At 38.4% G+C, this 16,607-nt stretch overlaps 1 protein-coding gene across 7 annotated transcripts in view; it reads right to left on the bottom strand.

The window, feature by feature from the left end:
* The window catches only part of HEPH (hephaestin), an 82,394-nt gene that overhangs the window by 21,661 nt on the left and 44,126 nt on the right, over positions 1-16,607 (bottom strand). For all 7 annotated transcript variants that reach the window (XM_027609511.1, XM_027609509.1, XM_027609513.1 and 4 more), the window contains 3 exons: positions 15,744-15,957; positions 13,649-13,788; positions 12,611-12,742 (listed from right to left, as the gene is read on the bottom strand). In XM_027609511.1, coding sequence (XP_027465312.1) covers positions 12,611-12,742; positions 13,649-13,788; positions 15,744-15,957 — 486 coding nt within the window. The remainder of the gene's footprint in view (positions 1-12,610; positions 12,743-13,648; positions 13,789-15,743; positions 15,958-16,607) is intronic.

Here is a 16,607-nt window from a genome sequence, read left to right on the forward strand (position 1 = left end):
GCAGGAAACACAAAAGCAGTAAAAATGAATATTTCTGTAAAAAATCAGTGAAGGAACTGACACACACAAAAAGGATATAGAATATAATAGCATACACCTGAAATGTATGGAGGAGACGAGTAAAGAATGGGTTCAAACTTGAATGACCATCAACTTAATATAGACTATTTCCAGAAGAGGTTATATACAACATAATGGTAACCATATATCAAAAACCACTAATAAACATGCAAAGAATAAAGAGAAAAAATCCAAAAATATCACTAAATAAAAACAGCAAAACACAAAAAAGATAAAGACAAAAAAGGATCAGAGAACATCTCCAGAAACAACAAAAGAAGTAATAAAATGACAATAAGTACATATCTATCAATAATTACTTTGAATGTAAATGCCTTAAAGATTCCAATCTAAGCATATAGGGTGTCAGAATGGATAAAAAAACACACCCATCTATATGCTGCCTACAAGAAATTCATTTTAGTTATAAAGACACCTAGAGATTGAAAGGGAGGGGATGGAGAAACACTTATCATACAAATGAATAGTAAAAGAAACCAGGGGTATCAATACTTCTATTGGACAAACTAAACTTGAAAGCAAAGATTGTAACAAGAGATGAAGAAGGGCAGTATATCATAATAAAGGGGATAATCCAACAAGAATATATAACAATTGTAAGTATTTAGGCACCCATCATGGGAGCATCCAAATGTATAAAACAATAACAAAAATAAAGGAACTAATTGATAATAATACAGTAACAGTAGGGGATTTTAACACCTCACTTACACCAGTGGAGAGATCATCTAAACAGAAAATGAACAAGGAAACAATGGATCTGAAGGACACTCTGGATCAAATGGACATAATAGATATACTCGAAACATTCTATCCTAAAACAGCAGAATACACATTACTTTCAAGTACACATGGAACATTCTCCAGGAAAGATCACATATTAGATCACAAATAAGGCCTCAACAAATACAAAAAGATTGAAGTCATACAATGCAACTTTTCTGACCATAATGCTATGAAACTAGAAGTCAACCACAAGAAAAAACCTGCAGGGGCACCTGGGTGGCTCAGTTGGTTGGGCGGCTGCCTTTGGCTCGGGTCATGATCCTGGGGTCCTGGGATCGAGCCCCATGTCCAGCTCCCTGCTCGGTGGAGAGCCTGCTTCTCCCTCTCCCTCTGCCTGCCACTCTGCCTACTTGTGCTCTCTCTCTATCTCTCTGTCAAATAAATAAATAAAATCTTTAAAAAATAAGGAAGAAAAAATCTGCAAAGACCACAACTACATGGAGGCTAAATAACATGTTACTAAACAATGAATGTGTAAACCAGGAAATCAAAGAATAAATTTTAAAAAAGATACATGGTAACAAATGAAAATGAAAACATGACAGTCCAAAAACTTTGGGATGCAGCAAAAGTGGTCCGAAGAGGGACCTAAGAGGTCCTAAGAGGGCTGTAACAACACAAGACTACCTCAAAAAGCAAGAAAATTTTCAAATAAACAACCTGACTTTGCACCTAAAAGAACTAGAAGAAGAATAAACAAAGCCTAAAGCCAGTAGAAGGGAGGATATAATAAAGATTAGAGCAGAAATAAATGATATAGAAGCTAAAAAAAAAACAAACAATAAAACAGATGAATGAAACCAGGCAGTGGTTCTTTGAAAAAATTAAAAAAAAATTATAAACCACTATCCAGACTTACCAAAAATAAAAGACAAAAGAACCAAATATTTAAAATCACAAAGGAGAGAAAAAATAAAAACCAACACCACAGAAATACAAATAAATATAGGAAAATATTATGAAAGATTATATACCAACAAATTGGACAACCTGGAAGAATTAGATAAATTCCTAGAAATATATAAATTACAAATACTGAAACAGAAAGAAATAGAAAACTTAAACAGACTGATTACCAACAAATAAATTGAATCCATAATCAAAAAACACCTAACAGGGGGCTCCTGGCTGACTCAGTTGGTAGAGCATGCAACTGTTGATCTCAGGGTTGTACATTAGAGTACCACATTGGGTGTAGAGATTACTTAAAAATAAAATCTTAAAAAGAAAACAACTCCCAACAAACAAAAGTCAAAGACCAGATGGCTTCACAGGTAAATTCTACTGAACATGTAAAGAAGAGTTAATATATACTCTTCTGAAACTATTCCAAAAACTAGGAATGGAAGGAAAACTTCCAAATTAATTCTAAGATGCCAGCATTACCCTGATACCAAACCAGATAAAGACACTACTAAAAAAGAGAACTACAGGCCAATATCCCTGATGACCACAGATGCAAAAATCCTCAATAAAATACTAGCAAACTAAATCCAATAATACATTAAAAAAATCATTCAACACAATCAACTGGAATTACTCCTGGGTTACAAGTGTGGTTCAATATTTACAAATCAATCAATATGATTCATCACATTAATAAAAGAAATGATAAGAGCCATATGATCATTTCACTAAATGAAGAAAAGGCATTTGACAAAGTACAGTATCCATTCATGATAAAGACCCTCAGCAAAGTAGGGTTAGAGGGAACATACCTCAATATAATAAAGGCCATATATGAAAAACCCACAGCTAATATCATCCTCATTGTGGAAAAACTGAGAATTTTTCCTCTACAGTTAGGAACAAGATAGGGATGTCCACTCTCACCACCGTTATTTAACATAGTACTAAAACTCCTAGCCTCAGCAATCAGACAACAAAGAGTAATAACAGACACCCAAATCAGTAATGAAGAAATAAAACTTCCACTAGTTGCAGACTGCATGATAACTATATATAGAAAACCCAAGACTCCACCAAAAAAATGTCTAGAACTGATATATTTGGTAAACTCACAGGATTCAAAATCAAGGTACAGAAATCTGTTGCACAATGAAACAGCAGAAAGAGAAATTAAGGAATCAATCCCATTTCCAATTGCACCAAGCCCCATAAGATACCTAGGAATAAATCTAACCAAAGAGGTAAAAGTCCATTACTCTGAAAACTATAGAACACTGATGAAAGAAATTGAAGATGACACAAAGGAATGGAAAGACAATATATGCTCATGTGTTGCAAGAATAAATATTGTTAAAATATCACTACCCAAAACAATCTACACATTTTATGCAATCCCTATCAAAATATCACCAGTGTTTTTTACAGAGCTAAAACAACCAATCCTAAAATTTGTATGGAACCACCACAGACCCCAAACAGCCAAAGCAACGTTGAAAAAGAATAGCAAGGCTGGAGGCATCACAATGCCAGAATTCAAGTTATATTACAAAGCTGCAGTAATTCAAACAGTATGGTACTGGTACAAAATTAGGCACATTGTTCATTAGAACAAACTAGAAAACCCAGAAATGAAGCCATAACTGTTTGGGCAATTAACCTTTGACAAAGTAGGAAAGAATATACAGTGGCATAAAGAATGTCTTCCACAAATGGGAAAACTGGACAATAACATGAAAAAGAATGAAATTGGACCACTTACACCATACACAAAAATAAATTCAAAATAGATTAAAGACCTTAATGTGAGAGCTAAAACCATAAAAATTCTAGAATAGAGTAGAGCAAGTAACTTCTTCAATATTGGCTGTAGCAACTTCTTTCTAGATATATCTTTTCAGACAAGGAAAGCAAAAGGAAAAATAAACTTGTAGGACTTCATCAAAATAAAAAACTTCTGCACAGCAAAGAAAATAATCAACAAAACTAAAAGGCAACTTACTGAATGGGATAAGATATTGGCAAATGACAACTGATAAGTGGCTAGTTTCCAAAATATATAGAGAACTTATAAAACTCAACACCCAAAAACCAAATAATCCAATTAAAAATGAGTAGGAGAGTACTCACAAGATGGCGGAGGAGTGGGGGACTCCATTTCAACAGTCCCTTGAATTTAGCTAGATATCTACCAAGCCACTCTGAACACCCATGAAATAAGTCCGAGATACAAGATTATAGGTGTGGATCTCTACAGGGGCAGAAGATCATCAGTTGAGAGGTAGAAAAGACGAAGTTGGGATTGCTTGGACAGATGTCAGAGGATAAACAGAAGGGGGAGGGGACCGCCAGAAGCTAGCCTTTGCTAAGTAATACCCCAGTGCAAAAGCGGCCTGTGGCCTGGGGACCAGCGATAGCTTGGAGAGCTGTGGCCGAGGGACAGGAAGGGACTGATAACAGCGCTCAAACAGGACACAGGGGCTTAAGGGGCAAACGCTGGGACCGGGCAGTCACAGTGCTGCCAGCCACTGCCTGAGCCCAAACCCATGCCAGAGAGAACCCGGGGCTGACTGGAGTGCCACCGCCACCACAAGTGTCTGGGAGGACCCGACAAGGACCTGAGCCCGCGGAAATGGGGCTGGAAGCAGCCGCCGCCAGCGCCGCTACTGCCGCCATCGCTCGCTGCCCATGCTCAAGAGGACCTAGTTTGGAATTGTGCCCACAGACCCGGGGGCCAGCCACAGCTCCCGCTGTGGCCTGGGCCCGCCCAGTCCGGGCTCGCTTGCGATGTTGGTGGCACAGGGGGCAGAGACAAGTGGGGCTGAGGTCCACAGCTGAGGTGATCACTGGGGGTGCGCACTGCCTGTCAGAGGCTGTGGTTTTCAGCAGCACTTAGAGAGCAGGAGACTGTGTTCTGGAAGATTCAGAGAGGAGCAGACTGTGGCTTCTCTCCTCTGGGGAGAGGTTTGGGTGCAGACATTTTCCTTTGCTCTCACCCTTTGAAAAGTTGCAAAAAGCCGCCAAAGAACAAAAGCCCAAAAACCCGGTTTCCACAGAGCCCAGGCCCTTGATAGGGGGCAGGGCAACTCTGCCCAAGCAGGATTGACGGAAAAATGTGGCAGGCCCCTCCCCCAGAAGACAAGCTGGAAAAACAAGAGGACAACAGCCCCAAGGTCCCCATAAAATTGTAAAACCCCAACACCAGGGGAAAATTAGTATATTAAGCTCCTGATGTTGCCTCACAGCCTGTGTATTTTTTAGATACAACTATTCTCTCTCTCTTTTTTTAATCCTTTTTTAGGCTTCTTCTGTTTTCTTTTTTTTCCTTACTTATCATTTCAACCAGATGTTTAATACAACATATTCCATAGTAACTTTTTAACTTGAACTTTTCCACACATTACTTTTTTCTTTATATATATATACATATAGATAGGTAGATGATAGATAGATAGATAGATAGATAGATAGATAGATAGATAGATAGATAGATGATATAGATGTAGTCCTTTTTTCCCTACTCAATACTACCTGTATAATATATACCAGTTTTAATTTCCCTGTATCTCTGGGAAGTACGGTTCTCTAACAAAGAGAACAAAGTACACCCAGGAAGAGCTGAAACACTCTACTTGCCTGCATAGAGGAATTATAGCCACCTTCCCTGCACCCTGCTTTTACTTTCTCCTTTTTTTTGTCAGCTTTTTTTGGGGGTTATGTTTGTTTGTTTGTTTGTTTTTTGTACTTTATAAATCTTATTATTGGGTTTCATTTTGGTTGGGGTTTTTTGGTGGTGGCTTCCGATTGCTCCAAATATTCCCAGGGTACACCTTGCCTGGATTGTGGTTAATATTTTCAACTGTAAATCACCTCAACCACAACTCAACAAAATGACTAGGAGGAGGAACTCCCAACAAAAGACCCAGACTATGGCCTCTCCCTCAGAACTAATAGATATCTATATAAGCAAGATGTCAGAAATAGACTTCAAGTTAATAGTTATGAAGATGATAGTTAGAATGGAGAAATAGATTAATGGCAACATAGAGTTTCTAAGGGCAGAAATTAAGCTGAACTGGCAAAACTTAATCAATGAGATCCAATCTAATCTAGACACTCTTAACAGTGAGGGTAAACGAGGCAGAAGAACAAAATAGTGATCTAGAACACAAACTGATAGAAAAGAAGGAAAACAAGGAGGCCTAGGAAAAACAGTTTAAAATCCATGAAAACAGAATGAGAGAAGTAAATGACACCATGAAACGCTCCAATGTCAGAATTATTGGAATCCCTGAGGGGGTGGAGAGAGAGAGAGGACTAGAAGATAGATTTGAGCAAATCGTAGCTGAGAACTTCCTTAATCTGGGGAATGAAACAAACATTCGTGTCCTAGAGGCAGAGAGGACCCCTCCCAAGATCAAGGAAAACACGCAGCATGTAATAGTAAAACTCACAAACCTTAGAACCAAGAAAACCATCTTAAGGGCAGTTAGGGGGAAGAGATTCCTTACGTACAGAGGGAGGAACATCAGAATAACGTCAGACCTATCCATAGAGACCTGGCAAGCCAGAAAGGGCTGGCAAGACATATTCAGGGTACTAAATGAGAAGAACATGCAGCCAAGAATACTTTATCTGGGGGCTGTCATTTAGAATAGATGGAGAGGTACAGAGCTTCCAGGACTTGCAGAAGCTGAAATAATATGTGACCACTAAGCCAGCCCTGCAAGAAATATTAAGGGGGGTTCTATAAAAGGAGAAAGACCCCAAGAGTGATATAGAAAGGAAATTTACAATCTGTAGAAACAAGTACTTCACAGGCAACATGATGAGAATAAATTCATATCTTTCAATAATCACTTTCAACATGAATGGCCTAATGCTCCCATAAAATGACACAGGGTTGCAGACTGGATAAAAAGACAGGACCCATCCATATACTGTCTATAAGAGACACATTTTGAACCCAAAGATACATCCAGGATGAAAGTGAAGGGATGGAGATCCATCGTCCATACCAATGGATATCAAAAGAAAGCTGGGGTAGCAATTTTCATATCAGACAAATTAGATTTTAAGCCAAAGACTGTAGTTGGACACACAGAAGGACATTACATCATTCTTAAAGTGTCTATCCAACAAGAAGACCTAACAATTGTAAATATGCCCCCAACATGGGAGAAGCCAACTACATAAGCCAACTCTTAATGAAAATAAAGAGTCATGTTGATAATAATACGTTAAATGTCGGAGACCTCAATACTGCACTCTCAGCAATAGACAGATCATCTAAGCAAAAAATCAACAAAGAAACAAGAGCTTTGAATGACACACTGGACCAGATCGACCTCATAGATATATACAAAATATTCCACCCTAAAACAACAGAATACTCATTTTTCTTGAGCTCACATGGAACTTTCTCCAGAATAGACCACATGCTGGGTCACAATACAGGTCTCAAACGATACCAAAAGACTGAGTTTATTCCCTGCATTTTCTCAGACCATAATGCTTTAAAACTGGAACTCAATCAGAAGAAAAAATTTGGCAGAAATTCAAACACTTGGAAGCTGAATGCCACTCTGCTTAAGAATGTTTCTGTCAACCAAGAAATCAAAGAAGAAGTTACACAATTCATGGAAACCAATGAGAAAGAAAACACATCGATCCAAAACCTATGGGATACTGCAAAGGCGGTCCTAAGGGGGAAATACATAGCCATCCAAGCCTCACTCAAAAAAAAAAAAAAAAAAAGAAAAATTCTGAATTCACCAACTAACTCTATCTTAAAGAACTAGAGAAAAAGCAACAAGTGATGCCTAAGCCACACATTAGAAGATAAGTAATTAATAATAGAGCATAGACCAATGAATTAAAAACCAGAAAAACAGTAGATCAGATCAAGGAAACCAGAAGCTGGTTCTTTGAAAGAATTAATAAGATCGATAAACCACAGGCCAGACTTATCCAAAAGAAAACAGAAAGGACCCAAATTAATAAAATTATGAATGAAAGGGGAGAGATCACAACTAACACCAAGGAAAGAGAAACAATTATTAGAAATTATTATCAACAACTATATGCCGATAAACTGAACAACCTAGAAGAAATGGATGCCTTCCAGGAAAGCTATAAACTACCAAGACTGAAACAGGAAGAAATTGAGAACCTGAATAGACCAATAACCAGTTACAAGATTGAATCAGTGAGCAAAACCTCCCAAAAAACAAGAGTCCAGGGCCTGATTGATTCCCTGGGGAATTCTACCAAACATTCAAAGAAGAAATAATGCCTATTCTCCTGAAGCTGTTTCAAAAAATAGAAACAGAAGGAAAGTTTCCAGACTCATTCTGTGATGCCAGCACTACCTTGATCCCCAAACCAGGCAAAGATCCCATCAAAAAGGAGAATCTCAGAATGATATCCCTGATGAATATGGATTCCAAAATCCTCAACAAAATCCTAGCTAATAGCATCCAACAGTACATTAAAAGGATCATCCACCACGACCAAGTGGGATTTTTCCCTGGGATGCAAGGTTAGTTCAACATTCACAAATCAATCAATGTGATAGAATACACTGATTATAGGAGAGAGAAAAATGATATGGGCCTCTCAATTGCAGAAAAAGCATTTGACAAAATACAGCATCCTTTCCTGATTAAAACTCTTCAGAGTATAGGGATAGAGGGAACATTCCTCAATTTCATAAAATCCATCTACAGAAAACCCACAGTGAAAATAATTCTCAATGGGGAAAAGCTGAGAGCCTTTCCCTTAAGATCAAGAACACGACAAGGATACCCACTCGTGCCACTATTCTTCAACATAGTAGTAGAAGTCCTAGCAACAGCAATCAGACAACAAAAAGAAATAAATATTCAAACTGACAAAGAGAAAGTCAAACTCTCTCTTTGCAGGTGACATACTTTATGTGGAAAACCCAAAAGACTCCTCCCCCAAACCACTAGGACTCATACAGCAATTCAGTAATGTGGCAGGATACAAAACCAATGCACAGAAATCAGTTGCTTTCTTATACACTGACAATGTAACTGTAGAAAGAGAAATTAGAGAATCGATTCCATTTACAATAGCACCAAAAACCATAAGATACCTTGGAAGAAAACTAACCAAAGAGGTAAAGGATCTATACCCCTATACTCTAGGAACTACAGAACACTCAGGAAAGAAATTGAAGAAAACACAAAAAGATGGAAAAACAATCTATTGTCATGGATCAGAAGTAGAAACATTGTTACAATGTCTATGCTGTCCAGAGCAATCTATACCTTCAACGCCATCCCGATCAAAATTCCAATGACATTTTTCAAAGTGCTGGAACAAACAATCTTAAAATTTGTATGGAATCAAAAAAGACCCCAAATTGCCAAGGAAATGTTGAAAAAGAAAAACAAAGCTGAGGGCACCACGTTGCCTGAATTCAAGCTATATTACAAAGCCGTGATCACCAAGACAGCATGGTACTGGCACAAAAACAGACATATAGACCAATGGAACAGAATAGAGAACCCAGATATGGACCTTCACCTCTATGGTCAAATAATCTTCAACAAAGCAGGAGAAAATATTCAATGGAAGAAAGACTGTCTCTTCAATAAATGGTGCTGGGAAAATTGGACAGTTATATACAGAAGAATGAAACTCGACCATTCTTTTACTCCATACACAAAGATAAACTCAAAATGGATGAAAGATCTCAATGTGAGACAGGAATCCATCAAAATCCTAGAGGAGAACATAGGCAGTAACCTCTTTGACATCGGCCAGAGCAACTTCTTTCAAGATACATCTCCAAAGGCAAGGGAAACAAAAGGGAAAATGAACTTTTGGGACTTAATCAAGATAAAAAGCTTCTGCACAACAAAGGAAACAGCCAACAAAACAAAGAGGCAACACACAGAATGGGAGAAGATTTTTGCAAATGACACTACAGATGAAGGGCTGATATCCAAGATCTATAGGGAACTTCTCAAACTCAACACCCAAAAAACAAGTAATCAAGTCAAAAAATGGGCAGAAGACATGAACAGACACTTTGCAAAAGAAGACATACAAATGGCTAACAGACACATGAAAACATGTTCATCATCATTAGCCATCAGGGAAATTCAAATCAAAACCACATTGAGATACCACCTTACAGCAATTAGAAGGGCAAAAATTGACATGGCAAGAAACAACAAATTTTGGAGAGGTTGTGGAGAAAGGGGAACCCTCTTACACTGGTGGTGGGAATGCAAGTTAGTACAGCCACTTTGGAAAACAGTGTGGAGGTGCCTCAAAAAACTAAAAACAGAGCTACCCTATGACCCAGGAATTGCACTACTGGGTATTTACCCCAAAGACACAGATGTAGTAAAAAGAAAGGTCATATGCACCCCAATTTTCATAGCAGAAATGTCCGCAATAGCCAAACTGGAAAGAGCCAAGATGCCCTTCAACAGATGAATGGATAAAGAAGATGTGGTCCATATATACAATGAAATATTACTCAGCCATCAGAACGGATGAATACCCAACTTTTACATCAACATGGATGGGACTGGAGGAGATTATGCTAAGTGAAATAAGTCATGCAGAGAAAGTAAATTATCATAGGGTTTCACTTATTTGTGAAACATAAGGAATAGTATGGAGGACATTAGGAGAAGGAAGGGAAAAATGAAGGGGGGGAATCGGAGGGGTAGACAAACATGAGAGGCTATGGACTCTGAGAAACAAACTGAGGGTTTTAGAGGGGAAGGGGGTCGGGGGATGGGTTAGCCGGGTGATGGGTATTAAGAAGGGCATGTATTCCATGGAGCCGTGATCACCAAGGGTGTTGGTCCATCACTGGTTGTTATTCAAAAATAATAAATCATGGAACACTCTGTCAAAATCTAATGATGTACTGTATGGTTACTAATGTAACATAATAAAATTAAATAAAAAAATAAAAATAAAAATGGGCAGAAGTCATGAATAGGCATTTTTCCAAAGAAGATATCTAGATAGCCAACAGACACATGAAGAGATCCTCATTATCATTTTTCAGGGAAATACAAGTCAAGTCTAAAATGAGATAGCACTTCACACCAGTCAGATTGGCTAAATTCAACAACAGAAGAAGCAGCAGCTGTTAGCAAGGATGTGAAGAATCTGGAATCCTCTTACACTGTTGGTGGGAATCCTAACTGGTGCAGTCAGTCTGGAAAACTGGAAAACAGTATGGAGGTTCCTCAAAAAGTTAATAGGGGGCACATGGGTGGCTCAGTTGGTTAAGCATCCAACTCTTGATTTTCGCCCTGGTCATGATCTCAGGGTTGTGAGATCCAGCCCCATGTTGGGCTCTGTGTTGGACATGGAGCCTGCTTAAGATTCTCTATCTATCTCTCCTTCTGTCCCTCCCTCCCTCTTTAAAACAAAACAAAATTTAAAAAGTTAAAAATCGATCTACCCTATGATCCTGCAATTGCTCTATTATGTATTTACCCAAAGAATACAAAAACACTAATTCAACGGGATACATGCACTCTGATGTTTATAGCAGTATTATCTACAATAGCCAGATTATGGAAATAGCCCAAATGTGTATCACCTGATGAATGGATAAAGAAGATGTACACACACACACACACTCACACACACACACACACACACAGAGAGAGAGAGAGAGAGAGAGAATATTACTCAGCCATAAAAAAGAGTGAAATCTTGTCATTTGCAAAGTCATGAATGGAGCTAGAGAGCATTATGGTACATGAAATAAGTCATCCAAAGAAAGACAAATAGTATATTATTTCACTCATGTGGAATTTAGAAACAAATTAGCAAAGGGACAAAAAGAGAGGCAAACCGTGAAACAGACTCTTAACTATGGAAAACAAAGTGATGGCTCCCAGAGGGGAGGTGTGTGGGGAGGCGGGTTAAAAAGGTGATGGGGTTTATGAGTGTACTTGTCATGATGAGCACGGGGTGATATATGGAAGTGCTGAATCACTATAATGTACACCTGAAACTAACATTACACGGCATGTTAACTAACTGGAATAATTTTTTTAAGATTTTATTTAAGATTTTATTTATTTATTTATTTATTTATTTATTTATTTATTTATTTATCAGAGAGAGAGCACAAGCAGGGAGAGCGGCAGGCAGAGGGAGAAGCAGGCTCCCCATGGAGCAAGGAGCCCAATGCGGGACTCTGTCCCAGGACCCTGGGATCATGACCGGAGCCAAAGGTAGCCAGTTAACAGACTGAGCCACCGAGGCATCCCAATTAACTGGAATTTAAATAAAAACTTAAAAAAGTAAACCTGGGGTGCCTGGGTTGCTGTTAGTGAAGCGTCTGCCTTTGGCTCAGGTCAAGATCCCATGGTTCTGGGATCAAGCCCCACATCAGACTCTCCGCTCAGTGGTTTGTCTGCTTCTCCCTCTGCCTCTGCCTGCTGCTCCCCCTGCTTGTGCTCTCTTTCTCAGTCTAATAAAATAAATAAAATCTTTAAAAAAGAAATCTGGCATGTATAGAATATATTATGTGCATTTACAATATCTTTTATATTTTGTGGTATCAACATTTCTAGTACAAGGCTCCACGTGTGGCCAGTATTAAGGATGTCTGGTCAAACTAAAGACCTAAGATATGTACCCTGTTCTGAGATTTAAAATGAGTATTTCATAGAGACAAATTCAGGCTGTGACTTTGTCCTGGTTAATACTCTTATTTAAGTTCTCAAAGAGCAATTAAAAAGAAAGAAAAAGGAGCAAGCCAGGGGACTGAAGCCGAAGTGCTACACAACCTTTGTCCCTTCAACTTTGTGTTCTCACTTACCAGGTGCAGCAGCCAGTGGCCAACCAGTACTTGATTCTAGCACTCCATGGGCATGCACAGAGTAGGGGCGGCTGGCATTATTCTTGAACACCACAGTTAGGATATCACCAACCTCTCCTCTGAGAAGTGGACCTAATATATGCAAAAGAAGGGAAAGTCTCATTAGTGGAGTAGTGGAACAAGGATACTAAAGGCATTGAAGAAAAGGACATATATAGGAACGCCCTAGAATTAGGGGTTTCGGTCATTAAAATTAAAATCATGACTAGTTCCATTTTTTTTTAATTCAGAAGCCCATAAACTGATACTGGTACCTACAGGATGAGGATACTTCAACAAGAAGATTCTACCTCCAATTATCCCTATTTTCCCACACCAAATCCCTATCATATATCTATTATCTATCTATCTATCTATCTGTCTGTCTATCTATCATCTATCTACCTATCATCTGTCTTTCTATCTCTCTATCATCTATCTATCTATCATCTATCTATCTATCTATCTAATCTAGTATCACAAGGATCTAGATAATTAAGACTCTGTGGAATCACTGTCAGTAAGGACTGAGAGTTTGGCACAGAGTAAAAAAAGAAAAAAAAACTGATGGGTCCCTGCAAGGGTCAATGGGTTTCTTCTGTGTGAGGACAAGAATGAGGAAACTCATTGGCCCCTACAAAAGTGAAGAAACTGCATCAACAATTAAACTGGGGTGCAAGGGTAATACTGATTCCCTGTACAGTGTTTTTCTTACTCTTTGATGTTCTTAAGTTCCCCTGCCTTTAGTATTTTTAAAAAATCTGTCACTGTCAGAGATCCCTAGAGAGATTTCTGGAAAAATATGGCTCATGTTGCAGCAAAATTCATAAGTCCCCCCACTTTGATTGCTTATTTTTATGGCCAATTTTTAAGTTATGACTATAATTCCATTATATCATAAGTAAAAACTAGTAGAAAGAAATGAAAAAGACTTCCTGATATGACATAACCTTCCTAAGAGCAGCATAAACCTCTAGACCTTAGGAAGAACTCACTTACCTAATATTCCCAAGTGTTCTTCTGGTCCAGTCCTTGGCCGAGGGATCTTGAATGTACCATCAGTGTATTCTCTGAATACAGCTTTCTTGTATCTGGAACCCAGGAGCCCATTCTGGTTGCTCAGGAAGATGTGACCATAACTAGAGGAATCCAAAGAGTGGTATCAGCACCTGGGCTTGACCCCTCATTTTCAGGTATGACAAAGCTAAGTTAAACCCAACATCATATCACAGATAGAAGAGAAGACATGTTCCTTCTAATGTCAGATTTTCCACATTGGCTGTATAACTGCAATAAAGATGCCAGATTTAAATATCTATTTATGTTTCCTTGTTTATCATAATCCAGATTGTAATTTGCAAAACAATTACAATGACAAGAACACTGGAAGAAGAATCAGAAACTCTGGGCTTTAGCTCTATTCTTAGTGATGTCTCAGATGGAATTATTTTGACAAAAGGACAAGGTACAGGATGGAAGGAGAGCACTAACCGCTGCTGACGATGGGGAGCAAGGAATAGGAAGAGGTAAGGAGGAAATGGAATTTTACAGATTCCCCCTTATGGGATACTTTCCTGTTTACAAAGAACCGTATTATTTGTTTTATCATTTGACATTTCCAATAGGCTAATGAGATAGGTAGAAGGAGAATCAGTGGTCCAGAAGTGACAGGACTTATCTTCATCGATACTGTCAGCCAGAAAGGGAGCTAGCACTTGGATACAACTCTGCTGCTGCTTCTTTATTTCCTTCTAGTCAAGTTCTTTCAACTATGCCACATCACTTTATTTATTTTTTATTTAAATTCAATCAGCCAACATATAGTACATCCTTAGTTTCAGATGTAGAGTTCAATAATTCATCATATACCACATCACTTTAATGATGAGCAAACTAAGTCCCAGGGAAGAAAATTCACTTTCTCTAAGTTTCAGAAGAAGTTAGCAAGAAGACTTCAACATTCAACAACCAACATAAAAGACGGGAATTGCTAAAGAGTTGTGAGAGTACCAAAAATAAATTGTAGTGGAAATTGCTAAACTGTACTTCAGTTTCCAGTCTCCTCCCCTTCCTTTGTAGTAATAGAATCACCTAGATTTTAGCTGAGTACATGACCACGTAACCATGGATTATAGATTATATTTTCCAGGCTTTATTTTTTAGTATGGTTGACATACAATGTTACATTAGCTTCATATGTACAACACAATGATTTGATAAATGTATACATTTGTGCTATGTTCACCACAAGTGTAGCTACCATCTGCCCCAATACCTCTTTATTACAAAATTATTGACTACATTCCTTATGCTGTGCCTTATTTCCATGACTTATTTATTGCATAACTGGAAGCTTGTATATCCCACTCCACTTCATTCATTCTGCCCCACCCTCCAACCTCTCCAAGTCCTAGACTTTCTTGCAGCTAGGTACGGCCACATTAATAAGTTTAGGGTGATGGGTTATGAAAGAAAGTGATGTATATAACTTTTAGGTCATTACCTTACAGATACTGCTGCTTGCCCTGGACTGCTTTCCCCTTTTGTGATTGCTGGGAATGACTACAACTAGCATAGGCATCTTAGTTTCAGAGATGAAAGAAAGTATTATGGATGATTAGTTTACCTACTGGCCCTGGGCAGCTCATATTTATACTATTATTTGAGCAAGAAATAAAATTCTAACTCACTCAAACTACTCTATGTTGGATTTTTTCTGCTATACAGCTTAGCCTGTACCTTAGTGACATTTTGTCAAGTGACGGGTAAGCTTGGGGTGTTCAGTCTTTTGAGTAAGACCTCTATAAAATCTAAATTTTGCTGTAGATGCTACTGGCAACCAGAGGAAAAGAGGCAAAGATTAAGAGCATCAAGTTATGGGTAAGGTCTTTTACTTCAGACCCACAGTATAGTAATATAGAAGAAGCACTGAGTTCCAGCTTATCTGCATCCTGGCACCTGTTCCAGATTTGCTGGTATCTTATTAGGTTACTTTAGACAAGTGTCTCCTTTTCTCAGTATTTCAGTATTTTCCTCATCTGCAAAATGGTCCAGAGTCTCTGAAAGTGTGATCTTTTATTTTCTGAAACCTTACCTGTCCTTCTCAGACTGGTTGTGCCATTCCAGTTCCCAGCTCCTGTCAGGGCAATAGTCCCACTCCACCTCTTCTGCCATGATGTAGTAGATTCTTGCAGCTTGGTATCGTTGGTGATCATCGGCTTGACGGCCAGGACACTGGGAGACATTATAGACTGCTTTCATCCCTGATTCTCTATGGCTGCCTGCCTGGCAGTAAATTTCAAATATCCCTAAGGAAGGAACAGAGAGCAAAACCTGAATCTGAATATCCCTGTGTAGCACCTGGGGGATTTCCTGCCTTTTTCTAGGCATACTGTAGAGAGTGGGTAGTTTCAGATAAGGTTCTATGCTTTGGATAAAAGATTATTGCAAGTTTATTGAGAGCAGTGAGCACAGAGGTTAACAGCTCTCGCTCCAAAGCTACATTGTTTAGGTTGAAAACTAAACTCTGCCATTAGAAAGGCCAACTCCTCCCTGTTAACCCAAGGCTTTCCCAGTTTTATCACTGGAAGTCTTTCCATATACCTGTGGAAACTGCTCAGTTCTGAGCAAACTGGGATAGTTGGTCACCCTACCTGACAACTTGTTAGCTATATGACCTTGAAGTAATTTTTAAGCCTCTGTATGTTTTAGTTCCCTCATGGTACAATGGGGATCATTTTATTTATTTCACTGGGTTGTTTTAGAATTAAACACAATAATATGTACACATTGCTTAGCATATTGCATAGAAAATTTTAATAAATTTATAAATAAGTAAATGGATCTGTAATAATTATTATTCCAAAAAAATGCATTGACCAGTTTTCTCTCTTTCTTACCAAGTACCAAAGAAATAAAGGTGTGGTTAAATAGATTAAAAAAAGAAAACTTCTTGACT

This window comes from Zalophus californianus, chromosome X (genome assembly GCF_009762305.2).
Source record: "Zalophus californianus isolate mZalCal1 chromosome X, mZalCal1.pri.v2, whole genome shotgun sequence".
Lineage (NCBI taxonomy): Eukaryota > Metazoa > Chordata > Mammalia > Carnivora > Otariidae > Zalophus > Zalophus californianus.